At 44.7% G+C, this 27764-nt stretch overlaps 1 protein-coding gene across 1 annotated transcript in view; it reads right to left on the bottom strand.

The window, feature by feature from the left end:
- The window catches only part of LOC126416607 (low-density lipoprotein receptor-related protein 1), a 772143-nt gene that overhangs the window by 516013 nt on the left and 228366 nt on the right, over positions 1 to 27764 (bottom strand). The window contains exon 2 of the mRNA XM_050084360.1: positions 13659 to 13679. Within this exon, the coding sequence (XP_049940317.1) occupies positions 13659 to 13679 (21 nt within the window). The remainder of the gene's footprint in view (positions 1 to 13658; positions 13680 to 27764) is intronic.

Genomic DNA, 27764 nt, shown 5'->3' with positions numbered 1-27764 from the left:
ATCAGATTTCTCAGTGATCAGGAACATCGATATAGTCTCAGACTGCAGTTAAATGCTCTTCAATTTATTACACAATGGTAATTAAACATGCGAACTGCTTTCCCCTCAGCTTCGTCTACGACTGAAAGTTTAAATAAGGTCAAAGATTCTTGACAGTGTAACACGGGCGACAGTAGTCGATAAAGCGGTCTCACCCACCCCAACTCACCTCTGGCGCCACTAAACAAGTGTGCACACCAACAGTTTGCTGAAGTGCATTGGTAGTCTGTCTTCGTTCCGCGCTCTCTTTTCGGTATTCTTTTTCTTGTGGATCGTAATCATAGCCCAAAACTATGAAAAACACAGCCCTCAGTCGCGAACACAATTAATTTGTGGCTTAGGTTTTGGTGTCACAAGGGACACCTTCTTCGGACAAAATTAAAACTAAATGTTACAGCATCACGTACCAAAAAATACGAAAGCTGCGCTCATACCTGACAGCGTCAGATAGAATTAAAATAAAATGCAACAGAGGTGCAAGACACTAAGGGCTGCCATGTGTCCTCTGCTACAGTCAACACAAAACTGAAACATCATGTGACTTGTGCGCCACGGCAACTTCAAGACAATACCACCATCTGATGGCTAATTGGTAAAACAGGCCATTTTGTAAACATCCCCCGTAACTGCAGAGAGGGAAATAAACGAACACCTGAACGGTGTACATGAAGTAATTACAATAGTGGGATACTGCATGATATAAAATACAACTAGTAGTACAAAAATTCCAGAATAAATGCATAAAGAAGACATATACGAAATAATCCATTAAATGACATTACTGCTTGCTATAATAGATACGTTATAAAAACCAAAAAAAATTTTTAATTTACGTATGTGAGCCGTAAAAAGTAGAAAGAAAAGGTATCTCTGAATCTGCAAGAAGTAGTTGGTACGTCAAAGTGTTAGATCTCGCCAAGCAGCGGCTTTATACCATTGAAATAACTTCCTCCGCGCAACTGCACCTGCTCGTCATTCGAAAGTAAATACTTGAAAGCTTACAGCTCCTCTAAAATATCAAGTTTACGCCCTTTTCTTCCCTATGCAAAATTTTCAACTTCTCAACCCCTTTAGGAGAGTGCCCTGTGATTAACAGGTGATCTGCAAAGAAGAACTTGTGACACCGAAACCTAGGTCACAAATTAATTGTGTCCGCGACTGAGGGATGTGTTTTTCAAAATTTTGTATTATACAACAGTCGCTGATTGACCACTACGTTAAAAACCTTGAAATCATAGTCGTTGGGACAATGAAACGACTATCAAGACTGCAACTGCTTACGTACAACGGAAGTGTTTGTGGAAAGTGAAATGTTCCTTGCTTAAAAATAAAGCAGCCAAGGTAACCGCAGTTGCTACGTTAACAAAGGCACCACGAATAACAGGGAAGGAATTTAACAAAGTTAAATGCATCAGGTTAGGAAAACAGAACATTTTAGTTCCCTAGTCGGAAGAGTTTTGACATGTTCCTTCAAACTGAATCAACTAGCAGGAAGGTACGGCGCTACCTGCAGTTTGGTGGTACTGTTATGACTTCTCTTAGGTAAGCAACGGTACGCTGGATTTTGCCTTGTACTTTTTCCAATAGAAAACTGAATGAATTTTCTGACATCTCAGAGGGGAAAAATATTATTCTGAGGTCTTCAGCTCCTGGTTCTCTAGTAAGTAAATTAGATGCTCCATTAAAATCTCTTCAGAACACCCATTCTCATGCTCATCTTCACTGCAATGTTTAAAGATGGTTAGAAATCAAACAAAATGTAATACTGTTCTGCAAGGAGCCACAGGAGACCACGAGTTCCTCGTACCAGACTACTCATGAAATATCCGTGACTAACCTCCGAAGCGTTGTGCACTTCGGGTCCACCGGTATAATACCACTGGTTTCGCCACCGTATTGTGTATCACCATAGCGAGTGCAACGGTGAGTCCAACTGACGGTTAAGACCTGAGATATTATAACCATTATCATCAGGTCTAAGAACCGGCTACACGAATTCTACCGCCGACATTTCAACTCTGGTGTGTTCGTGGCTCGGGCCTGATGGATGGGTATAAGGCACTGGTGAGTCACAGTTTTTACTCAAGGATCACATTGTGTCTTCACACACCTGCAGCTACACATGCTATACATCCCCTTTTTTTTCGTTTCAGTGTTTGAAAGACCGCTTATCTACGCGGATCAGAAGAAGGCTCTAAGCACTATCGGACTTAACAGCTGAGCTCATCAGTCCCCTAAAATTAGAAATACTTAAACCTAGGCCGGCCAGCGTGGCCGAGTGGTTCTAGGCGCTTCAGTCTGGAACCGGGCGACTGCTACGGTCGCAGGTCCGAATCCTGCCTCGGGCATGGATGTGTGTGATGTCCTTAGGTTAGTTAGGTTTAAGTAGTTCTAAGTTCTAGGGGACTAATGACCTCAGATGTTAAGTCCGATAGTGCTTAGAGCCATTGGAACCATTTGATCCCAACGGCCACGTATCACTAGCAGCCGAGATGACAGGCATCTTATCCGCATGACTGTAACGAATAGTGCAGCCACGTCTCGATCGCTGAGTCAACAGATGGGGACGTTTGCAAGACAACAACCATCTGACGAACAGTTCGACGACGTTTGCAGCAGCATGACTTTCAGCTCGGAGACCATGGCTGCGGTTACCCTTGACGCTGCATCACATACAGGAGCGCCTGCGAAGGTGTACGCAACGACAAACCTGGGTGCACAAATGGCAAAACGTCATTTTTTCGGATGAATCCAGGTTCTGTTTACAGCATCATGATGATCGCATCCGTGTTTGGCGGCATCGCGGTGAACGCACATTGGAAGCGTGTATTCGACATGGCCATACTGGCGTTTCACCCGGCGTGATGGTATGGGTAGCCATTGGTTACACGTCTCAGTCATCTCTTGTACGCAATGATGTCACTTTGCACTGTGGACATTACATTTCAGATGTGTTACATTTCAGCAGGATAATGCACGACCGCATGTTGCAGGTCCTGTACGGGCCTTTCTGGATACAGAAAATGTTCGACTGCTGCCCTGGCCAGCACATTCTCCAGATCTCTCACCAATTGAAAACGTCTCGTCAATGGTGGCCGAACAACTGGCTCGTCACAATACTCTTGATGAACTGTGGTATCGTGTTGAAGCTGCATGGGCTGCGGTACCTGTTCACGTCATCCAAGCTCTGTTTGACTCAATGCCCAGGCGGTCTCGCGGTTCTAGGCGCTCAGTCCGGAACCGCGCGACTGCTACGGTCGCAGGTTCGAATCCTGCCTCGGGCATGGATGTGTGTGATGTCCTTAGGTTAGTTAGATTTAAGTAGTTCTAAGTTCTAGGAGACTGATGACCACAGATGTTAAGTCCCATAGTGCTCAGAGCCATTTTTTTCAATGCCCAGGCGTATGGTCCAATGGCTCTGAGCACTATGGGACTTAACATCTGAGGTCATCAGTCCCCTAGAACTCAGAACTACTTAAACCTAACTAACCTAAGGACATCACACACATCCATGCCCGAGGCAGGATTCGAACCTGCGACCGCAGCGGTCGCGCGGTTCCAGACTGATACGCCTAGAACCGCTCGGCCACACTGGCCGGCGCCCAGGCGTATGAAGCCGTTATTACGGCCAGAGGTGGTTGATCTGCGTACTGATTTCTCAGGATCTATGCACCCAAATTGGGTGAACATGTAATCACATGTCAGTTATAGTATAATATATTTGTCCAACGAATGCTCGTTTATCATCTGCATTTCTTCTTGGTGTAACAGTTTTAATGGCCAGTAGTTTAGTTTATATTTTGATTTTATTCAAGGTGGTCCCACTCTTTTAATTTGGAGGCCTGTGTCTTTTTATGTAGGTCCTGCTCTGCGGAAGATTTCCAGCAGGCTTACGAATTCAGAGGGTTGTTTTATGCTATGTGCCAGAGATGTACTATATTAATCTAATTTAAACCCTGTTCAAATCAAATGGCTCTGAGTACTATGGGACTTAACTTCTGAGGTCATCAGTCCCCTAGAACTTAGAACTACTTAAACCTAAGGACATCACACACATCCATGCCCGAGGCAGGATTCGAACCTGCGACCGTAGCGGTCGCGCGGTTCCAGCCTGTAGCGCCTAGAACCGCTCGGCCACTCCGCCCGGCTTAAACTCTGTTATTCGACTTTTATGGACTTACGTTTTATGTACATAGGTTTTTTTTCTTAAGAGTTGTAGTATTAGTTTTGTTTGGTTGTTTTGATGCGTCGATTTGGATAGGCATCATTTATTTATAGCTTTGCAGATGCACCTGAAGATGGGCCACAGGTCCCAGAACCGGGTTGTGATTTCCTTTTTAGGAATTGAAACATTTAACAACAATAATAGATCTCATTACTGATGATAAATAACCCGCCAGGGTAGCCGAGAGCGCTATCGCGCTGCTTCCTGGGCTCGGGTAGGCGCGCCGGCCCCGGACCGTATCCACTCGGCGGGTTAACGACGACGGCCGGTGTGCCGGCCAGCCTGGATGTGGTTTTTAGGCGGTTTTCCACGTCCTACTAGGTCAATACCGGGCTGGTCCCCACGTCCCGCCTCAGTTACTCGACTCGCAGATATTTGAAACACATCCCCACTCCTTCACGATTTACACTGGACTCAGACAGCTGGGGTACACTCCTTCCCCCGGGGGGTATGGGGTGACGGTAGGAAGGGCATACGGTTCAAAATGCAAATGGCTCTGAGCGCTATGGGACTTAACATCTGAGGTCATCAGTCCTCTAGAACTTAGAACTATTTAAACCTAACTAACCTAAGGACATCACACACTTCCATGCTCGAGGCAGGATTCCAACCTGCGACCGTAGCCGTCGCGCGGGTCCAGACTGAAGCGCCTAGAACCGCTCGGCCACACCGGGCGGCAGGGCATCAGGCCACAGCTTAAAATTAACCATGCCAATTCCTTACTTAACCCCGCGACCCTGCGTAGCACCACATTTCGAAAGCTTCTATTCTCTTCCTGTCCAAACTATTTATCGTCCATGTTTCACTTCCATACATGGCTACACTCCATACAAATACTTTCAGAAACGACTTCCTGACACTTAAATCTATACTGGATGTTAACAAATTTCTCTTCTTCAGAAACGCTTTCCTTGCCATTGCCAGTCTACATTTTACATCTTCTCTACTTCGACCATCATCAGTTATTTTGCTCCCCAAATAGCAAAACTCCTCTACCACTTTAAGTGTCTCATTTCCTAATCTAATTTCCTCAGCATCACCTAACTTAATTCGACCACATTCCATTATCCTCGTTATCATATGTTGAATTAAAAAGTACAGATATGAGTAGGTTTCGATACTTTCGGGGTACTCACATGATTAGGTATCGATACTTTGATGCTGTTGGAACATCTCTGAGGCCATCTCGAATATGTTAAGGCACATCTTTGCATCATTGCTCAAAGCAGACGAGATGCATCGGCAGGTTCAGGATATCCTATGTATGAAGTGTTTTCTCCGTCTCTCCCCCCCCCCCCCCCCTCCCACCCTCTCTCTGTCTCCCTCTCTTTATCTCTTCCTTTCTCTCCCTCTCTCTCTCTCTCTCTCTCTCTCTCTCTCTCTCTCTCTCCCACACACACACAGACACATACCGACCGTTCTATTAGCGACAACGCGGCACACCTGATGCGGAATTCGCCGTGCGGGCGGCAGAGGTGATAAGGGACGGAATCCCGTCAAAACGCCGCCTCGCGCAGCGCGCGGCAGACTGCCAGCAGTTTAGCTCCGCCCACGGGCGGCAGGAATTCGGCTTATCTCTGCGACCTCGTTACCCCGGGCTCCCCGCTCTCCCTAATAACAAACGCCGCTGTTTGGCCCTCCCTACCCGGCTACACGGCCGCTTGTCCGTGTCGCCGACACAGGCAACACTACATGTACACTGCTGCCCATTAAAATTGCACTCCAAGCAAGAAAGTAAACAACATACTTCTGTTTCTTGGAAGAATTCATGATTAAATTTTTGGGATGTAAAATTTACACTACTGCCCATTAAAATTGCTACAACAAGAAGAAATGCAGATGATGAACGGGTATTTATTGGACAGATATACTAGAACTGATATGTGATTACATTTTCACGCAATTTGGGTGCATAGATCCTGAGAAATCAGTACCCAGAACAACCACCTCTGGTCGTAATAACGGCCTTCATACGCCTGGACATTGAGTCAAACAGAGCTTGGATGGCGTAGCTTCAACACGATACCACAGTTCATCAAGAGTAGTGACTGGCGTATTGTGACGAGCCAGTTGCTCGGCCACCATTGACCAGACGTTTTTAATTCCTGAGAGATCTGTAGAATGTGCTGGCCAGGGCAGCAGTCGAACATTTTCTGTATCCAGAAAGGCACGTACAGGACCTGCAACATATGGTCGTGCATTATCCTGTTGAAATGTAGGGTTTCGCAGGGATGACGAATACACGCTTCCAATGTGCGTTCACCGCGATGTCGCCAAACACGGATGCGACCATCATGATGCTGTAAACAGAACCTGGATTCATCCGAAAAAATGACGTTTTGCCATTCGTGCAACCAGGTTCGTCGTTGAGTACACCATCGCAGGCGCTCCTGTCTGTGATGCAGCTTCAAGAAGCCTACACCCAGCCATTGTCATCGAGCTGATAGTCCACGCTGCTGCAAACGTCGTCGAACTGTTCGTGCAGATGGTTGTTGTCTTGCAAAAGTCCCCATCTGTTGACTCAGGGATCGAGACGTGGCTGCACGATCCGTTACAGCAATGCGGATAAGATGCCTTTCATCTCGACTGCTAGTGAAACGAGGCCACTGGGATCCAGCACGTCGTTCCGTATTACCCTCCTGAACCCACCGTTTCCATATTCTGCTAACAGTAATTGGATCCCGACCAACGTGAGCAGCAATGTCGCGATACGATAAACCGCAATCACGATAGGCTACAAATGGACCATTTTTCAAACTCCGAAACGTGATGGTACGCATTTCTGCTCCTTACACGAGGCATCAAAACAACGTTTTACCAGGCAACGCCGGTCAACTGCTGTTTGTATATGAGAAATCGGTTGGAAATTTTCCTCATATCAGCCCGTTGTAGGTGTCGCCACCGGCGCCAACCTTGTGTGAATGCTCTGAAAAGCTAATCATGTGCATATCACATCATCTTCTTCCTGTCGGTCAATTTTCGCGTCTCTAGCACATCTTCTTCGTGGTGTAGCAATTTTAATGGCCAGTAGTGTATTACACGAAATCGGCAAGTCTGGCAGCAAAAGTTGGACAAACCGGGCTGTGAATCGACGATAACTGTGAGCCTGAATGATCGATACGGTTACATCCTGCACGCTGCATTGCCCAGTCGTGGTAGCGGCGCACCGATCTCTGGACAACCGATGGCCAGCTGTTTTCAGTGCGTGACAAATCCGCAGAACGTGCTGGCCGGGGCAGCAGGCGCACGTCCTCTGTATTGAGGTCGGCCAGAACAGCTCGGGAAACATGCGATCTTGTGTTATCTTGTTGAAATGCAATGTTGCGGAGAACTCGAAGACAGGGCACAGCTACCGGCCCTAGCACGTCAGAAATGTATCGGCTAGTGTCCAAATGATCGGCCATGTGAACCAGGGGTGATAGTGTGGGCATCCAATGGCACCCCACACCAGTACAGCAGGCACTGGGCGGTCTACAGCTGCACTCACGTAAATTGCCCGACAGATGTTTCATTGAACCACTTTCACGTTATTTCTCTGCCTTTACACTCTCGAACAGCGCGCGTGAGAAACGAACACTTAAATCTCACTGTGCGAGCTCTGATTTATTTTATTGCAGTCATCATTTGTCCCTATGTAGTTGAGTGTCAATTACATTTTTTCGCATTCGGAAAACGAAGCTGGAGGCTGAAGCCTCGTGAGAGCGCCTCGCCGCAACGAAAAACCCCTTCGTTGTAACGACCGCCACCCCACTTCGCGTATTATATCCGTGACACACTCTCCCCTATTTCGAAACAGTACAAAAGCAGCTTTGAAGTTTTTTGATGACCTCCGTCAATCCTATCTGATGATGAGTCCACAGCGCGCAGCAATACTCCAGAAGAGGACGGAAAAGTGTAGTGCAGGCAGACTTATTACGTTTCCTAACTCTTCTGCCAATGAAACGTATTCTTTGGTCGCTACCTCAGAACGTTATCTATGTGACCGTATCAATTTAAGATGTTCGTCACTATTATCCCGCCGGCTGACGTGGCCGTGCGGTTAAAGGCGCTGCAGTCTGGAACCGCAAGACCGCTACGGTCGCAGGTTCGAATCCTGCCTCGGGCATGGATGTTTGTGATGTCCTTAGGTTAGTTAGGTTTAACTAGTTCTAAGTTCTAGGGGACTAATGACCTCAGCAGTTGAGTCCCATAGTGCTCAGAGCCATTTGCACCATTTTGAACTATTATCCCGAGGGATGTAGTTGAATTAATAGCTTTCAGATTTGTGTAATTATCACTGTAACTGATTTTCTATTTCCAAGAGTCAAAACGGCGGTAAGGGACACCATTTTTAAACAACACAAGATGTTCAAAAAGCTGTGACGAGGGTTTTGGAGGATATTACAGTAAATGAGTTCCAGAAATGTTACATTCAGTGGCACAAGCGCTGAAAGAAGTGTGTGCAATCAAAAGGGAACTACTTTGAAGGAGACAACACTAAACTTGACTAAAATGGTAAGCAACATTTTTTTTTTTTTCGCATCAGTCTCATTACTTTATTGTCACACCTCGTACACCTGCTCCATACTGGCGTAAAAAACACTCTGCAACAGAGTATGTTAGACACATGCATTCTTTTTTCCATTTACAGTGGCCGGCCGGAGTGGCCGTGCGGTTCTAGGCGCTACAGTCTGGAAGCGAGCGACCGCTACGGTCGCAGGTTCGAATCCTGCCTCGGGCATGGATGTGTGTGATGTCCTTAGGTTCGTTAGGTTTAATTAGTTCTAAGTTCTAGGCGACTGATGACCTCAGAAGTTAAGTCGCATAGTGCTGAAAGCCATTTGAACCATTTCCACTTAGAGTGCACTCCACTGTAAATAGTGACCACATAAGTTTTCATGTTTACATTTATGCAGGTCAAGTATTTTACATTTCAACTTCTCTCCATCACAATCATCACAAAAATTTTCTGTATTCATTATTGCAGTGGTTCTTTTGCCTTTCATTTGTCGAAACCGATTTAGGTAGATGTTCTGCATACCGGGCACTATGTAATTTCTCACACAACATATGTAAATTTAACTGGAACCGTAGAGATTAGTTCTGGGCTAATTAATTTGTCGCCTCATCGCGAGAGCTACGCTGGTTCTTTTAGAGAACATGCTACTGGCGAGGTGTTCTGCGTAGGCATTAGGGCAGCTGTTAATCTCCCCCCAAAAAGAAATAAATGAAGCAGATTAGTCTCGCGTGCAGTGCGGATTCAAATGCAAAAAGTAAATTAAATTGCAGCTGTTGTTTTAAAGAGATTAGTTCAGAGCGTGTTGACCGTTAATTAATTAGCATCCACCTGGCACAAAACGGAGTTCCGTATAATAGGATTACTTTGAATACGCGGAAACGCAGAAAGAGTTGGCGGCTAAGTGCGGAAATTCTATGAGAGTTTACGACATAAAATTTAAGTAATGATGAGAATAGTATTGTGACTGGTTTGTTGCATCATCGTCTTCATCATCATCAACAACAAGTTGGCCGGCCGGTGTGCCGAGCGGTTCTAGGCGCTACAGTCTGGAACCGCGCGACCGCTATGGTCGCAGGTTCGAATCCTGTCTCGGGCAGAGCCATTTTGAACCTTATCCCTTCGAATATAGCAAAGATGATCCTTGATCCTTCTATACTTGATAGTCAAATGAAAACGCGATAGTTGGGAAAAAGTAAGTAAACAGTTTATTATTTAAAAAGTAATAGCCATTTTCGTCAATAAATTTATCCTATTGTAAGACACGCTGTCCAACGCGTTTATGGTTCAAATGGCTCTGAGTATTATGGGGCCTAACATCTGTGGTCATCAGTCCCCTAGAACTTACATCTACTTAAACCTAACTAACCTAAGGACATCACACACATCCATGCCCGAGGCAGGATTCGAACCTGCGACCGTAGCAGCAGCGCGGTTCCGGACTGAAGCGCCTAGAACTCGTTTATGGAGAGATGTTTGCAGTTGCCTACGCAGCCATGATTGTGTGCACCTCTTCGGCGAACAAGCAAATCCAGGCCACTAGTGTCTTTCTTCGGGGCTCGAAAAATGTGGAAATGGCCTATAGAGAGATGGGGACTGTATGAAGGATGTGTAAAGGCATCCCAGCGAAACTTCCGCAGCTCAGTCGAAACGACATGCCAAAAAGATGCCGCCACCCTCCTTCACATGGTGCGACGCTGAAGAAGTTTCGCTGGGATGACGTTACACATCCTCCATATGGTTCCGATCTCTTCCCATGCGATTTCCATATTTTCGGAGTCCTGAAGAAGGGCATTCGTCGCCGTCGATTTGCGGCTACGATCGGGTGCACGCTTGGATGCGATCATTGTTCACGTTGGCAAACATTTTTCCATGAAGGCACCGACCGTCTTGTTTCACAGTGGAATGGAATAGATGTACGACGTATGCTATGGCTATTACTTTTGAAATAAAGAGATTTACTTACTTTTTTTTTTCAACTGTCTCGTTTTGTCTTGACTGAGCCACACACCGTGTGTTCGCCTTGCTATATGTCCCGCACAGCTGTTTCACTTTCATTACAGTCACAATCATATCACTCGCTCTAATTTGTTCCTTGGTCCGTCTGATTGTTTCCCCGTCTCTCCTGCTACTTCCCAGCATGTACAATGATCAGCCGAAACATTATGACCACTATCCATCGCTACGTTGGATGCCGCCTTGCGGCGTTGCGGGCATGTGACGCGGTAACTCAAGTATGTAAGCGGAGAAGACAAATTGTTCAAACGGCTTTGAGCACTACGGGACCTAACATCTGTGGTCATCAGTCCCCTAGAACTTAGAACTACTTAAACCTAACTAACCTAAGGACATCACACACATCCATGCCCGAGGCAGGATTCGAACCTGCGACCGTAGCGGTCACGCGGTTCCAGACTGAAGCGCCTAGAACCGCACGGACACACCGGCCGGCGGAGAAGACACGGACGGGGGTTCACGCTAGCGAAGACATGGGCTGCAAAACGGGAAATCCATTGAGACAAGCGATTTTGACAAAGGGAAGATTATTATTAGGCACAGCCTGTGAACGAGTATCTCGAAAACGGTGAAGCCGGTCTTATGTCTTCGTGTTGATGCGGGAAGAGGCAGAAGAACAGTCAAACTATCATTAGGCGCTAAGTGGTTGGACGTCCACTACTCTTCATAAAACGTGGGGTTTGGAGACTTTTCTGGTCTGTAAAGTAGGATAGATGGTGATCTGTGGCATCTCTACCGAAAGAGCACAACGGTGGTTCACGCACAAATGCTTTGGAGCACGCCGTTCATCATACATTGTTGAACATGGAGCTCCGCAGCAGACCACCCCTACGTGTTCAAATGGTTCAAATGGCTCTAAGCACTATGGGACTTAACATCTGAGGTCATCAGTCCCCTAGAACTTAGAACTACTTAAACCTAACTAACCTAAGGACATCACACACATCCATGTCAGAGGCAGGATTCGAACCTGCGACCGCAGCAGTCGTGCGGTTCCGGACTGTAAGATTGTAAAACAAGTGTTAAATCATTGCTGGTCTGTGAATCTTTTAAGTAAATATTAAAATGACGAAGGTTCGATCCTATAGCCTGACAAAGGGCTTACGGATTTCCAGAAACAGTATACATGTGCCAGAGACCGCAAACTTGGCGGCATGTGTTTTGAAGAACAGTCGAATAATAAATTTTAAACCCGTTATGCAGAGGGCAATAACAGATTGTTGTTGTATACTCATGTAGTCGTGTCTAACTTACGATGCAAGCAAAATATAAGGCTCTTGATCGTAGTAAGTAATTATGGGGAGGTCTATTAATTACGTGAGCTCAAAAGGGGGGGGGGGGGACGAGGGGTCTCATTTAAAGGAGGTGGCAATGAAAATCTCATGTTAACTTTTTAGGTCAGAGAACACAATTTATTTCAACGGACAATATTAAACAGCCCACCAGTCTTTGTGACCCCTCTGAACTGAACTGAACTGAATGTTTTACACCTGGGCATCCCCGGGATTCTCCGATTTGAGACAAGGGCCGCACAAATACCAGATTCATTCGCGAAGATCCCTACCGCACCGGTCGAAATCACTGCGGGTCAGCCAGTGAGTTTGTCGTGAAATTCTCTAAAGGATATAAAGCCGATGTTATTGTGTTGTACCAAAACTTTTAGAGTGCGTATGTTTAGCGGCATGCCGACATGTCGAAACAAACGCGTCAGCATGAAGTCAATCTTTGTGGAAGGAAGTTATGTTGAAGTTCACCGACAATAATTCTCTAGTGATCGACTCAAGGAAGAGATTGAAAAGCAACGTAATCATACTGTTCAAAGGAAGTTACAAACAAGTTTGTCGTTCATCTACGAAGTAAGTGAAGGTTCAATGACATTTAATGTACATAATAAATAATAAATAAAAGCCCCGTCAAAACGGTCATACTACGCTTCGACACACGGTTCCTTAGCAATTCGAACAATTTTCCTAGCACACTTTGTAAGTGGCGTCGATACTTTAGTCCTCAGTATACCACTGAGCATCTAGAGATACTAACTTTCTTGTTATCGCATCTCGTATACATCCAGAGTTCTGGAGAGAACTGGTACTGTATCGATTCATATGCAGTATCTTCGCAAATATCGTTGGTATGGAAGAAAACCTCTCATTACCTAATACTGCTTTCTCGACTTTTGGTGGATTATTTTGGCGACCTCGTCATGACTTTTCAAATACTGAGTGGGTTGCAGGACACTACATCTAAATATAATGTGTAATATGGTCTCCTTTCGATCCCCGCACTTTTTTGTCTCGGACTTTGGGAATATTTCGGATGTTTCTGCCAAACTGAGTGGTGTTTAAATAAAATGCCTGCAGCCACTATCGCTTTATAGACTGATCAGCTTGTGATTTAAAAGTATTGCTTCAAAGTTGCTTTTCGTGCAGTTGATCAGTTAGCCTCCTGCGTCGTTTCTCACGTGGAATAGTCAGCATGAATGAAACGCTAAATAATCAGTTCGTGTCAGTGTAAACTACTGATACTAAATATCTGATCCACGTAATCCGTACACTTGTGCAGACAGCCTACGAAAACAGATGTCTTTATGGAAGTTAAGCTAAAATGTATGTCATCGTGATCTATAAAGTTTATGGAGAGTGGGTGAGGATACTTAGCACACATATAATGCGAAGATGACACGACACGAAACAGCAGCATAATCGATACATGCAGTTTTTGTTAGTTGTTGTTGGTTCAGAGCAGCAAGAAGGTATGTCTTTGTTTTCGCTATTGGAACACGGTACGCAGGGAGCTGCTCTTATAAAAGAAATTTACCAGGTGTGACACAGTATGAAAATCGATGCAGTCACACGTAAATCAGGAGTAAATCCATTTACTTACTGGAATCTGTGCCTTCGGAATCTGCAAAAGAGAAGAGCAATTATTATTAACACATCGGTTGCAAATGGGCTTAAATATTACAGCTGAACAATTAAAGAAAAATATTTAGTTAACATACATGTTTTGATAGATACATAGGTTATGTATCTATCACAACATGCGGTGCATGTTCTGTGACTAAGCTGAAGTGCTCAGTGATACAAATTTACGTGTGCAACGATAGAAATGTGGTGGAAACGCATTCAGTGACGAATCTGAAGCGCTCAATTATGCAAGTGCAATGATGTGAATGCGGCGAAAACTACAAACGTTGTCTGCTGGACGAAAATTATGAAAACAAGTAATCCAAACCGACGTTTCATGTAATTCACATCCCAATGCAAATCTGTACCTCAACCATCTTTGTGACGTGCTCACAATTATATATTATTTATATTTTAGGATAATTAATCAGTAAAAAACGCAGCACATGTTGTAATGAAAGCATAAAAGCCGTCTGACTATGAATCTTAATGATTCGAAACCGGTAACGGTACCCTTTGAATAAAAGAACTTAAAATAAATTTGTTGCTGGTTGTCGTCTCAACACCATCAACACTCTACAGTTTCAAAGAAAAGCGTTCCAAACAAATTTACTAAATTTCAGCTCCGTTTTATTTAGATTTATTTCTCTCAAATATAGGTCGATTTTTGTACATCACCTGCCACTGTTGCTGCAGAAAGTAGTTCATTTTCTGCAATCAGTGTTGCCAGTTCAAGCCTTAAAAGTTAACTTCTAATAAAGGAAGTTTTTTTTTTTTTAAAAAAAAAAGGAAAAACGAACGTATAGAAATTCTATCACGCACGTGGCCTAAGAAGACGCCAAAAGTATGAATAAATAATTATTACACTACTTTTCTGCGTTCATTATTACAAATTTCACGAATGTTTTTAACGAAACAATAGCTGTTGCTTCAAGAAAAAAAAAACTTTTTATCCTGGTAGTGGTGAAACACTTGAACACATCAACGATCGGAGGACGCGACAATTTGAAATACTCCATTACGGAAAGATTGTAAATCGGTGTCGAGTGAGTAAATTAATCTTGAGTCAGGACAATAGATGAGGATCATGAATAGTATCCCTGACATTGTCGACGTTATATCAGCATAAGGTAGCTCCACCACCTCTTTGTTATGAAACAAAGCAGTTTACAAAGACATGTCTCGCAGGGATTGATCATTGAAGACTTCGTAGCGCTTGAAATATTAATTTAAAACTATTCGTTCTTTATCTCAGGCTCACTTTGGGATCCTGTACTGTATGTATAACTTTAACTGATTTGAGACAGCTCATGTATGACATCAGCAGAGCATTGTTGTCGAATGAAACCGTGGTCGTCTACGCCAAATAAGACTTCGTTGATCGTCAGTTTAACTCTAGGGTAATCAAACAACCGCTCAGCACAGTCAGAGATTGGTATCGGGCGCAGTCCACCTGCACAAGATGTGACGCAGCTAGAATTACGCCCCACTTTAGTATAAAATTTTTCGTTACATCTGAAGGGTGCATGACACAGCTGCACACTAAAGCATTCAAGGAATTCGCTGTTTTTTACCAGTTGCTGCGTTAAATGTTTCTCGCGCAGTTCTTGTTACAAAAATTCGCTGGACAGTCACTTCCTCTCTCCAGCCCATCACGCTCACATGGTCCCTATCGGAAGGGCGTCGAAAATACGTCAAGGTGCTTAATATTCTGTAAACATAGGAGCGGAGAAACCGCTAAAAAGAATCGAGAAACAGATTACGCTTTATATTTTCGAGAAGTGTTCCTCTGAAAGAAAAAATACGCCGCTAGTGACAAAGCAGATTTCAGATAGTCGCCCAGTACTGCCGCAAAATATGGCCCATCTAAGCGCAGCTATACGCTACAGGGCACGCTTTATTTTCCGCAGGGAGGAGGCTGCAATGAGATGAAAACAACCACGCATAATTTCGTACCGCAATGTTTTCCATAGTGTTAAACTTACAACGAACACATAAAATTTATGGTACCGTCATTGGTACGGCCATTTCACACGGAGAGATTCAAGTTCATTACATATTACATACACGTATACAAGGTGTTACAAAAAGGTACGACCAAACTTTCAGGAAACATTCCTCACACACAAAGAAAGAAAATATGTTATGTGGACATGTGTCCGGAAACGCTTACTTTCCGTGTTAGAGCTCATTTTATTGTTTCTCTTCAAATCACATTAATCATGCAATGGAAACACACAGCAACAGAACGTACCAGCGTGACTTCAAACACTTTGTTACAGGAAATGTTCAAAATGTCCTCCGTTAGCGAGGATACATGCATCCACCCTCCGTCGCATGGAATCCCTGATGCGCTGATGCAGCCCTGGAGAATGGCGTATTGTATTACAGCCGTCCACAATACGAGTACGAAGAGTCTCTACATTTGGTACCGGGGTTGCGTAGACAAGAGCTATCAAATGCCCCCATAAATGAAAGTCAAGAGGGTTGAGGTCAGGAGAGCGTGGAGGCCATGGAATTGGTCCGCCTCTACCAATCCATCGGTCACCGAATCTGTTGTTGAGAAGCGTACGAACACTTCGACTCAAATGTGCAGGAGCTCCATCGTGCGTGAACCACATTTTGTGTCGTACTTTTAAAGGCACATGTTCTAGCAGCACAGGTAGAGTATCCCGTATGAAATCATGGCGGTGAATCGAAGAAGTACAGTACATACTGACGAAACTAAAATGAGCTCTAACATGGAAATTAAACGTTTCCGGACACATGTCCACATAACATCTTTTCTTTATTTGTGTGTGAGGAATGTTTCCTGAAAGTTTGGCCGTACCTTTTTGGAACACCCAGTATACACTACTGACCATTAAAATTGCTACACCACGAAGATGCGAAATTTAACCGACAGGAAAAAGATGCTGTGATATGCAAATCATTAGCTTCTCAGAGCATTCACACAAGATTGGCGTCGGTGGCGACACCTACAACGTGCTGACATGAGGAAAGTGCCCAACCGATTTCTCATACATAAACAGCAGTTGAGCGGCGTTGCCTGGTGAAACGTTGTTGTGATGCCTCGTGTAAGGAGCAGAAATGCGTAACATCACGTTTCCGACTATGATAAAGGTCGGATTGTGGCCTATCGGGATTGCGGCTTACCGTATCGCGACATTGCTGCTCGCGTTGGTCGAGATCCAATGATTGTTAGCACAATATAGAATCGGTGGGTTCAGGAGGGTAATACGGAACGCCTTGCTGGATCCCAACGGCCTCGTATCAGTAGCAGTCAAGATGATAGGCATCTTATCCGCATGGCTATAACCGGTCGTGCAGCCACGTCTCGATCCCTGAGTCAACAGATGGGGACGTTTGCAAGACAACAACCATCTGCACGAACAGTTCGTCGACGTTTGCAGCAGCATGGACTATCTGCTCGGAGACCATGGCTGCGGTTAACCTTGACGCTGCATCACAGACAGGAGTGCCTGCGATGGTGTACTCAACGACGAAGCTGGTTGCACGAATGGCAAAACGTCATTTTTTCAGATGAATCCAAGTTCTGTTTACAGCATCATGATGGTTGCATCCGTGTTTGACAACATGGCGGTGAACGCACATTGGAAGCGTGTATTCGTCATCGCCATTCTGGCGTATCACCCGTCGTGATGGTATGGGGTGCCATTGGTTACACGTCTCGGTCACCTCTTGTTCGTATTGACGGCACTTTGAACAGTGGACGTTGCATTTCAGATGTGTTACGACCCGTGGCTCTACCCTTCACTCGATCCTTGCGAAACCCTACATTTCAGCAGGATAATGCTCGACCGCATGTTGCAGGTCCTGTACGGGCCTTTCTGGATACAGAAAATGTTCGACTGCTGCCCTGGCCAACACATTCTCCAGATCTCTCACCAATTGAAAACGTCTGGTCAATGGTGGCCGAGCAACTGGCTCGTCACAATACACCAGTCATTACTCTTGATGAACTGTGATATCGTGTTGAAGCTGCATGGGCAGCTGTACCTGTAAACGCCATCCAAGCTCTGTTTGACTCAATGCCCAGGGGTATCAGGGCCGTTATTACGGCCAGAGGTGGTTGTTCTGATTTCTCAGGATCTATGCACCCAAATTGCGTGAAAATGTAATCACACGTCAATTCTAGTATGATATATTTGTCCAATGAATACCCGTTTATCATCTGCATTTCTTCTTGGTGTAGCAATTTTAATGTCCAGTAGTGTAGATTTAAGAAATCTCTCTACAGTGCCTTGCGTGCGGTAGGCGGTTTCCGGAGACACAGGTGTTTGACGTCTCTCTGTTGTGCGGCGATTCGTGGCGAGAGCCGATGGACGTGCAGCCCTTTGCGGCGGTACTGCACCGTGCCGGTTAGGAGAAGGCCGGACGAACGCCTAGCTTTACGATCAAGCTTTCAGAGGAAACACTATCGAACGATGCTCTTGGCTATGTCAAACACGTTCTCGCCCCGCGGTAAAGTCAATACTGTTCTGATAAACATGGAGGTCCGTGAGGGCGAGAGGCTGCCTGCGTGCGTGCGTGTGTGTGTGTGTGTGTGTGTGTGTGTGTGTGTGTGTGTGTTTGAGAGAGAGAGAGACACGATAAACGGTGACGGACCGAAGCACTTTCAGTGTTCATCGGAACCTGGAACGAATCATTTTCACAGTTGCTTGGTCGCAGAAACACTTTGACGAGGAGAACACGGCAAGTGTCACAACGTGATTTCCCAGAAACTTCGCTCGGTGCAACAGGAATCAAAAAATAAGCGAACACATGTCTCGGCTTATCCGTTGATACTCTATAGTTTCTGAAATGTTTTTGACGTACCTTCCAAGTACTTTTGTGCTTTTTACCGCGTGATATTATCAGACGAAATGGTGGGTCTGTGGTTAGAGCTCGCCTTCTTAATCTTGCGCCACGTGTTCAAAATCTGACTGTTACTTTTATTTTTGTTTTTTATTTATACAGGGTGTTACAAAAAGGTACGGCCAAACTTTCAGGAAACATTCCTCACACACAAAGAAAGAAAATATGTTATGTGGACATGTGTTAGGAAACGCTTACTTTCCATGTCAGAGCTCATTTTATTACTTCTCTTCAAATCACATTAATCATGCAATGGAAACACACAGCAACAGAACGTACCAGCGTGACTTCAAACACTTTGTTACAGGAAATGTTCAAAATGTCCTCCGTTAGCGAGGATACATGCATCCACCCTCCGTCGCATGGAATCCCTGATGCGCTGATGCAGCTTTGGAGAATCGCGTATTGTATCACAGCCGTCCACAATACGAGCACAAAGAGTCTCTACATTTGGTACCGGGGTTGCGTAGACAAGAGCTTTCAAATGCCCCCATAAATGAAAGTCAAGAGGGTTGAGGTCAGGAGAGCGTGGAGGCCATGGAATTGGTCCGCCTCTACCAATCCATCGGTCACCGAATCTGTTGTTGAGAAGCGTACGAACACTTCGACTGAAACGTGCAGGAGCTCCATCGTGCATGAACCACATTTTGTGTCGTACTTGTAAAGGCACATGTTCTAGCAGCACAGTTAGAGTATCCCGTATGAAATCATGATAACGTGCTCCATTGAGCGCAGGTGGAAGAACATACTGACGAAACTAAAATGAGCTCTAACATGGAAATTAAGCGTTTCCGGACACTTGTCCACATAACATCTTTTCTTTATTTGTGCGTGAAGAACATTTCCTGAAAGTTTGGCCGTACCTTTTTGTAACACCCTGTATAGAGTGATTCAAAAGTAACTCTACAAATTTCGTGTGTGTAATGTATGCGTCAAAATAATCGGCAAATGTTAAATAAAGTTTCGTCTTAAATTAATTTATTTCAGAGTTATGCGGCAGAGTAGGGATCACAAGTGCGACACAAACAACACAAAATTAATTCTTCTCAGAAAGCAGCGACACGAAGGGTCCCGAAATTCAACATAGCTACGTACCGTACATTTACCCCAGGACATGTTTAAAATGATGTCGACGTCGGCAACGAGAGTGACGTGCTAGACATCTTACGCTCTCAGAATGTTGTAGGCTCCGTTCATCCCATTTTCCACAGTCATTTCCATTTCGTTGCTCTAGTACTGCTACATTCTCAATTGCAACACCATACACGAGCTCTCTGACACGGCTCCAGGGGTTAAGATCCAGAGATCTGATGGGCCAAGCAACTGGTCCCCACGACCTATGCACTTACCAGGATAAGCAACATTGAGAAACCCCCTTGCTTTCCGACTGAAATGTACAGGGCACAGTCGTGCATAAACCATAACTTGGTCCGTATTGCGAGTGGGACATCATGAAGCAGACCATCCAATTCATGTTCCACAAACTGTCGATACACTCTGCCAGCCAGGCGCTGTGGAATAAAATGTGGCCCGAAAAATGAGAAAATTATTTGCAACTGTTTTCAGTTAAGTTCTTGTAGTGTATCTTCATTCATAATCAACTGCGCGCGCCTGTTTTCGGAAAAGTGATACGTTATGCGTGGTTTACTGTGAACTTATTGCCAACGCGCGACATCTTCATGAATCTTAACGATGGTTCTTTTGCGAGTGATATTGTTACGAAGAAATGTCACTGTAGCAAACATGCCTCCGAGCGATAGTCGTGGTGTTCGGATACCTGTGTTTCGAACGTTTCTACGTTCGGTATCATCGAAGGCAGTGCACCAAACCTTTCTGAAGAATAAAGATACGATTAAATAGAAGAATTAATACAGAAATTAAATTGCCGCGCTGGGTAGCCGCGCGGTCTAGGGCGTATTGTCACGGCCCGCACGGCTTCCCCCGCCGGAGGTTCGACTCCTCCCTCGGGCATGGGTGTGTGTGCTGTCACTAGCGTATGTTAGTTTAAGTTAGATTAAGTAGTGCGTAAACTTAGGGACCGATGACCTCCGCAGTTTGGTCCCATAAGACCTTACCACTAATTTCCAAATTTTCCAATAAAGAAATTGAAATGACAATGAAATAACAAATGGTTCAAATGGCTCTGAGCACTATGGGACTTAACATCTGTGGTCATCAGTCCCCTAGAACTTAGAACTACTTAAACCTAACTAACCTAAGGACAACACACAACACCCAGCCATCACGAGGCAGAGAAAATCCCTGACCCCGCCGGGAATCGAACCCGGGAACCCGGGCGTGGGAAGCGAGAACGCTACCGCACGACCACGAGATGCGGGCGATGAAATAACAAAATATGATAATTTAGAAAGATAGTAATCTCTCAACATACGATATGCACATATGAAATAAATGTGAGATATCTTTGTGAAATACGGTTGTAATTTTACAATTAATATAATCCCCCAGTATTCCCTAGTCTGATAAGAAACATTCGTGTAGTAACGTTGTACTGATGTGGGTAGATAAATGAAAACAACAAAAATAAAATAAATAAAAACAATTAATCAGGCTTCGAACGCGGAGCGCAAAATTAAAAAGCTGCGACGCTAACCACAGCGTCACCATTTCGTTTAAGGATATCAAACGATAAAAGACACCTATACTACCTGAAAACTAACTCGAAAACTTTGTCCGTCGTTTTTCCAGAAACGGTCGAGTATCTACGGATAAACCGAGACACGTGTTCGATTATTTCGACTCCTGCCCCACTGAGCGAAGTTCCTGGGAAATCGGGTGATGGCATTTGCTGTGTTCTCCTAATTGCCGGCCGAAGTGGCCGTGCGGTTAAAGGCGCTGCAGTCTGGAACCGCAAGACCGCTACGGTCGCAGGTTCGAATCCTGCCTCGGGCATGGATGTGTGTGATGTCCTTAGGTTAGTTAGGTTTAATTAGTTCTAAGTTCTAGGCGACTGATGACCTCAGCAGTTGAGTCGCATAGTGCTCAGAGCCATTTGAACCATTTTTGCTAACGTACATTCCACAGATCACAAATGAAACTTCCTTTGCGCATGTGGAATCGTCAAAAAAAAACACTTGTCACCTAATATAAAATGTTCAGTACACTTAGCTGCATACGATAATTCTTACGCTATTGTAGCCACGTATAACTAAATAAAAATAAAATAAAAACTTTTTACAGCACTTATTTAGAATAATTGCAATACTGCACAAAATTACTGCAGATGTCAGATTGTACGCAATATTCATATTATGTGATGTTATTGATAAATACACGCATCAATCGGTTCTGCTAAGAAATTCATCAATGGAGTAGAAGGAGTTGGCCACCAATAAATTCTTTACACAGTAGGATAAATGTCTAAGTCGGCCGCTGTGGCCGAACGGTTCTAGGCGCTTCACTTCGAAACCGCGCTGCTGCTACGGTCGCAGGTTCGAATCCTGCCTCTGGCATGGATGTGTGTGATGTCCTTAGATCAGTTAGGTTTAAGTAGTTCTGTCTAGGGGACTGACGACCTCAGATGTTAAGTTCCATAGTGCTCCGAGCCATTCGAACCATAAATGTCGTAACGCCGGTGGTAATTACTTCTGAGTGGAACCATTCCATGGCATCGCTGTGGCAGGTGTTCGGGTTTCACTTGACTGCCCCTCTTATTTCGCCTGTCTCGTATATCTTGCATAGCAAGTGGAAGAGCTTTGGTTCGAAATATTCTCTCAAAGTCTTAACAATGCCGAGAGACTGTCGCCTACTCCACGTGTCTTCTTTCAAGTTGTGTGTCAATTATGTCCCTTGCGAAGAAAGACAGGACATGGCGTACTGGAGCTTTACGTATTAAGCTGTCGACGAGGTAAGCAGGGCCCCGCCAACAGTAACACATAACGTGTAATAGGAAGCGGTTCCTTTAGGCTCTCGGGTTTCTTCCTCCCCGCTGTGGCCGGGGAAGGGCCGTGGTCCCTATCTTATCCCGGAATGCGCGCCTTTGATGTGGGGGGCGGGCGACTACCTGAGGCTTTGTTGGCGCACGGTGGCCGCTTGCAGCCTCTCGGAAGCCAGCCAGCCCTAATAATCACCTTCAAAGGGCCTCCGGCCGCCCTTCAACACATCACACTACTTCCCAGCAAGTGATAAAGGAGCTTCGCCTCTGACTCCGAAAGGTCGCAACTTCCGACTGAAATTGCGCCTCGGCTCCGACAGTTTTCAAGAAAAGACTTTATCGGAGGTTAAAGTTGAATGTTTGAACTTCAAACTTCACGTATGAAAGCGTCAAACAGTAGCAACAACGCAATTAAAGGTGCCTTCAGACCTGTGCGCCTAGTCACCGTACGCCCGTGTTTGCGTCTTTCTCGACACGTATGCATGCGCGTCTTCATTCGCACCTAGACAGAACCACGCACGCGCTTCCAGGGATCAAGATGTCCGATTTGCCAGTAGGGACTGTCGTCGCAGCCTGCATATTACGAGATAAAGACGAAGTCACAGGAAAAAGATAAAAAGTACTGGGATAATTAATATCTTTTACGTAATGCATGTATTGTCATGGTTATAATTAAAGGGTCAAATGTTACTGATATACGAAGTGTCGTGGACGCTACAAAAAGAATAGAACCTTTATTAAGGGGAGATTCTGGTATTTTAAATTGGTGAAGTTTAGAATTATTTTTTTCATACAAGAATTGTTTTTATTAAATTGTTGTTGTTGTGGTCTTCAGTCCTGAGACTGGTTTGATGCAGCTCTCCATGCTACTCTAACCTGTGGAAGCTTCTTCATCTCCCAGTACCTACTGCAACCTACATCCTACTGAATCTGTTAATTGTACTTTGTGCAAAATTCTATCAGGCGGCTTCCTCTTTCATTTCTTACCCCCAATCCATATTCACCTACTACGTTTCCTTCTCTCCCTTTTCCTACTACCGAATTCCAGTCACCTGTGACTATTAAATTTTCGTCTCCCTTCACTATCTGAATAATTTATTTCATTTCATCATACATTTCTTCAATTTCTTCGTCATCTGCAGAGCTAGTTGGTATATAAACTTGTACTATTGTAGTAGGTGTGGGCTTCGTGTCTATCTTGGCCACAATAATGCGTTCACTATGCTGTTTGTAGTAGCTTACCCGCACTCCTATTTTTCTATTCTTTATTAAACCGAGCCCTGAATTACCCCTATTTGACTTTGTATTTATAACTCTGTAGTCACCTGACCAGAAGCCTTGTTCCTCCTGCTACCAAACTTCACTAATTCCCACTATATCTAACTTCAACCTAACCATTTCCCTTTTTAAATTTTCTAACCTACCTGCCCGATTAAGGGATCTGAAATTCTACGCTCTGATCCGTAGAACGCCAGTTTTCTTTCTCCTGATAACGACGTCCTCTTTAGTAGTCGCCGCCCGGAGATCCAAATGGGGGACTATTTTACCTCCGGAATATTTTACCCAAGAGGACGCCATCATCATTTAACCATACAGTAAGGCTGCATGCTCTCAGCCGTTCGCAGTACCAGCACAGCAAGGCCGTTTTGGTTAGTGTTACAAGGCCAGATCAGTCAATCATCCAGACTGTTGCCCCTGCAACTACTGAAAAGGCTGCTGCCCCTCTTCAGGAACCACACGTTTATCTGGCCTCTCAACAGATACCCCTCCGTTGTGGTTGCACCTACGGTACGGCTATCTGTATCGCTGAGGCACGCAAGCCTCCCCACCAACGGCAAGGTCCATGGTTCCTGGGGGTATAAACATCTGTAATACACATACAGTTGTGTATGAAAGTCCACCTCCTTAGCCGAGTGGTCAGTGGGTCTGACTGCAAGGCAGCGGGTCCAGGTTCGATTACCGCCCAGGTTGGAGAGCTTCTCCTTTCGAGGACTGGATGTTGCATTGTCCTCAACTTCATTTCATCATCATCAACACGTAAATCGCTCAATGTGTGATCAACTGAAAATATTTGCAACTCGACGGCTGAAATTTTCCGCGTGGGGACTCCCTGCCATCAATGCCATGTGATCTCATTTCATGTGTATGAAAAAAAGTTTTCTATCTCATAGCACACTAAAAATGGCAACTGCAACCGATTTCAAAGTATATGCCTCGTGGCACATCCTGGGTTGCGCTCTGCGTTCAGACTTGTGGCTACTTCTGAAACCCACAATAATAGAAAATACCTAAAACTGGAATGAATTTCGGTAGGTATGGGGGTAGGTGGGGAGGGGGGGAATCACGAGGGGATTCTGAAAAACACCTCAAAAATGGCAACTATTTGAAAAATATGCCATGATTTTCTAATTTCAAATATTTAAAACAAATATTTGAAATTCAAATACAAAAAAGTCTCTCGCTAAGACCCCCTAAATCTTTCATTTAAAATAAAAATCAAATGAATCAGTTACGCTGTCGAAGCTCCACAGCGCTTCGCGCGCTGAAGAATGTTGCTTCTAGAAAGTTTAAGATTAAAGTTTGGAGCAAGAAGAAAAAAGTCGTTTCCGAATTTACGGTTAATCTGCAGTCCCAAGACCATAGAGGCATCCTTTCTCTTCCTCAAACATGCTCTGGTTCTGAATTTGGAGCCCTCCCGACTCTTTAGCAAACTAAGACATTCTTTACCCATTGCTCCGCGGTAGCAATGCGTTTCCTGTTCGTCTCTCTGACGATTCCTGATATGTTCATGGTCTTCAGAACAAATGGATAGCTTTATATGGCCGGCTTGTGTGGCTGTGCGGTTCTAGGCGCTTCGGTCTGGAACCGCGTGACCGCTACGGTCGCAGGTTCGAATCCTGCCTCGGGCATGGATGTGTGTGATGTCCTTAGGTTAGTTAGGTTTAAGTAGTTCTAAGTTCTAGGGGACTGATGACCACAGATGTTAAGTCCTATAGTGCTCAGAGCCATTTGAACCAATTTTTGATACCTTTATATGAATACGCCAGCAGCTATAAATGCTGCTCTTGAAACAGTTTTTGCCCTTCTATGAAGATGTTCTCGGTATCAATTCCCAAATGCACACGTTGAAGCTTTTGCAGTCATTTCATGTATTGGCTCTGGTGCACCTTTTAAGCAGATCTTCATTGGGCAGAAATTTGTAAATCTTTTCTTTAACTAAGTCCTCGTGTGCCTACAGCTGCCCATATTTCGGTCGAAGCACGGTTCCATTCAATACACTGTAACTTCTAAAATACCTTCATAAGAAAAAAAATTCTGTCGCAGGCATAATTTGTGTACTTCTGGAATGCAAATTATGTAAAAAAAACACTTCTTTTCATCGGTCTCGACCAGAACCTCCCCTCAAGTGGTAAGGCACAGGCATGAGAGACAGGCTCCATACGGCCAGTCGGAAGTAGGGCAAGCGAGCGTAACTCCTAGCACACCCCGGGCGAAAGTAGTATGCTGCTACACTCGTGGCCAATACCGGGGTGACAACATGCTATAAGCAATAGAAGTAGTCACAGACAGCTGACCGAAGCAAAATCAAGGTATTACTGGCATAGGTGGGACGTTTCTAGTCTGTTTAAGAAGGTATGAGAAACTTCGAGAAACATTTTGGTCATTAAAAGGACTTCCAGTGCAAGCAGGAGAAAGCAACACTGTCAGAGGAACTCTGCCAAGTCCCTGAAAGAGCAGTATATAAACGGCAGTCCGAGATAGTCTTGTCAGCAACAGATGAGCTAAGTACTGACAAGGGAACCTTCCCATCGCACCCCCCTCAGATTTAGTTATAAGTTGCCACAGTGGATAGACCCTGAAAAACTGAACACAGATCAATCGAGAAAACAGGAAGAAGTTGTGTGGAACTATGAAAAAATAAGCAAAATATACAAACTGATTAGTCCATGTGTAAGATATGCTCCATCAAGGAGAGACAGATCTCAGGAGCGCCGTGGTCCCGTGGTTAGCGTGAGCAGCTATGGAACGGGAGGTCCTTGGTTCAAGGCTTCCTTCGAGCGAAAATTTTAATTTTTTATTTTCAGACAATTATCAAAGTTCAGGCACTCACACATAAATCAACTTCGCTCTCCAAAATTCCAGGGCATGTTCAGATTTGCTTGGACATATGCAGGATTTGGCGGTCTACACACGGAAAAATTTGAAAAAGTTAAAAAGATATGTTTTGACAGAGCACAGGGAAAAGTGTGCGACTGTGAGACTCTTGGATTCATTTGTTGCAGTTTATGTGACAAACTCTGATGTTTTCATCACTTTTTGGGAGTAATTATCACCTCCACAAGAAACCCTAAATCGGGCAACGTAGATGAATCTTTTTACCCATTCGCCAAGTGTACAAGTTAGGTGGGTCGACAACATATTCCTGTCATGTGATGCACATGCCGTCACCAGTGTCGTATAGAATATATCAGACGTGTTTTCCTGTGGAGGAATCGGTTGACCTAGACCTTGCGATCAAATGTTTTCGGTTCCCATTGGAGAGGCGCGTCCTTTCGTCTACTAATCGCACGGTTTTGCGATGCGGTCGCAAAACACAGACACTAAACTTATTACAGTGAACAGAGACAGATCACAACTTTGCAAAGAAAAATTTTTCGCTCGAGGGGAGACTTGAACCAAGGACCTCTCGTTCCGTAGCTGCTCACGCTAACCACGGGACCACGCTGTTCCTCAATCGTGTCCCTCCTTGATGGAGTATATCTTGCACATGGACTAATCAGTTTGTATATTTTGCTTATTTTTTTTTATAGTTCCACACAACTTCTTCCTGTTTTCTCGATTGATCTGTGTTCAGTTTTTCAAGGCCTATCCACTGTGCCAACTTATAACTAAATCTGATGGGGGTGCGATGGGGAGGTTCCCTTGTGAGAGAATTAGCGAATGAGTCGCACAGTCGGAGCCACAGTCACCACCAGGGAGCACCTGAGTCATCGCTGAAGTGAGAGTTCGATGATCCTGTACCAAACCATGAGAATGTACACGTTCGAGGGAGGCACTGATTTTCCAATAAGTAACCAGCCACAGATCTTAGACTGAGTTTTCTAACCGTCAGAGTAGAGCAAGCTTTGCTCGGCTTGTCTCTAGATGTAGAAAAGAGCAATAATGTTGATGGTGTTGGGACAGCAACGAGCCACAAATTTATTTTAAGTTCCTTTATTCAGAAGGTACCGTTACGGTTTCGAATCATTACGATTCATCATGAGACGGCTTTCATGCTTTCATTAGGACATGTGCTGCGTTTTTCACTGA

Source organism: Schistocerca serialis, chromosome 8 (assembly GCF_023864345.2).
Source record: "Schistocerca serialis cubense isolate TAMUIC-IGC-003099 chromosome 8, iqSchSeri2.2, whole genome shotgun sequence".
NCBI classification, from domain to species: Eukaryota; Metazoa; Arthropoda; class Insecta; order Orthoptera; family Acrididae; genus Schistocerca; species Schistocerca serialis.
The sequence above is the reverse complement of the archived record's forward strand: the minus strand, read 5'-3'. Positions and strand labels throughout refer to the sequence as shown.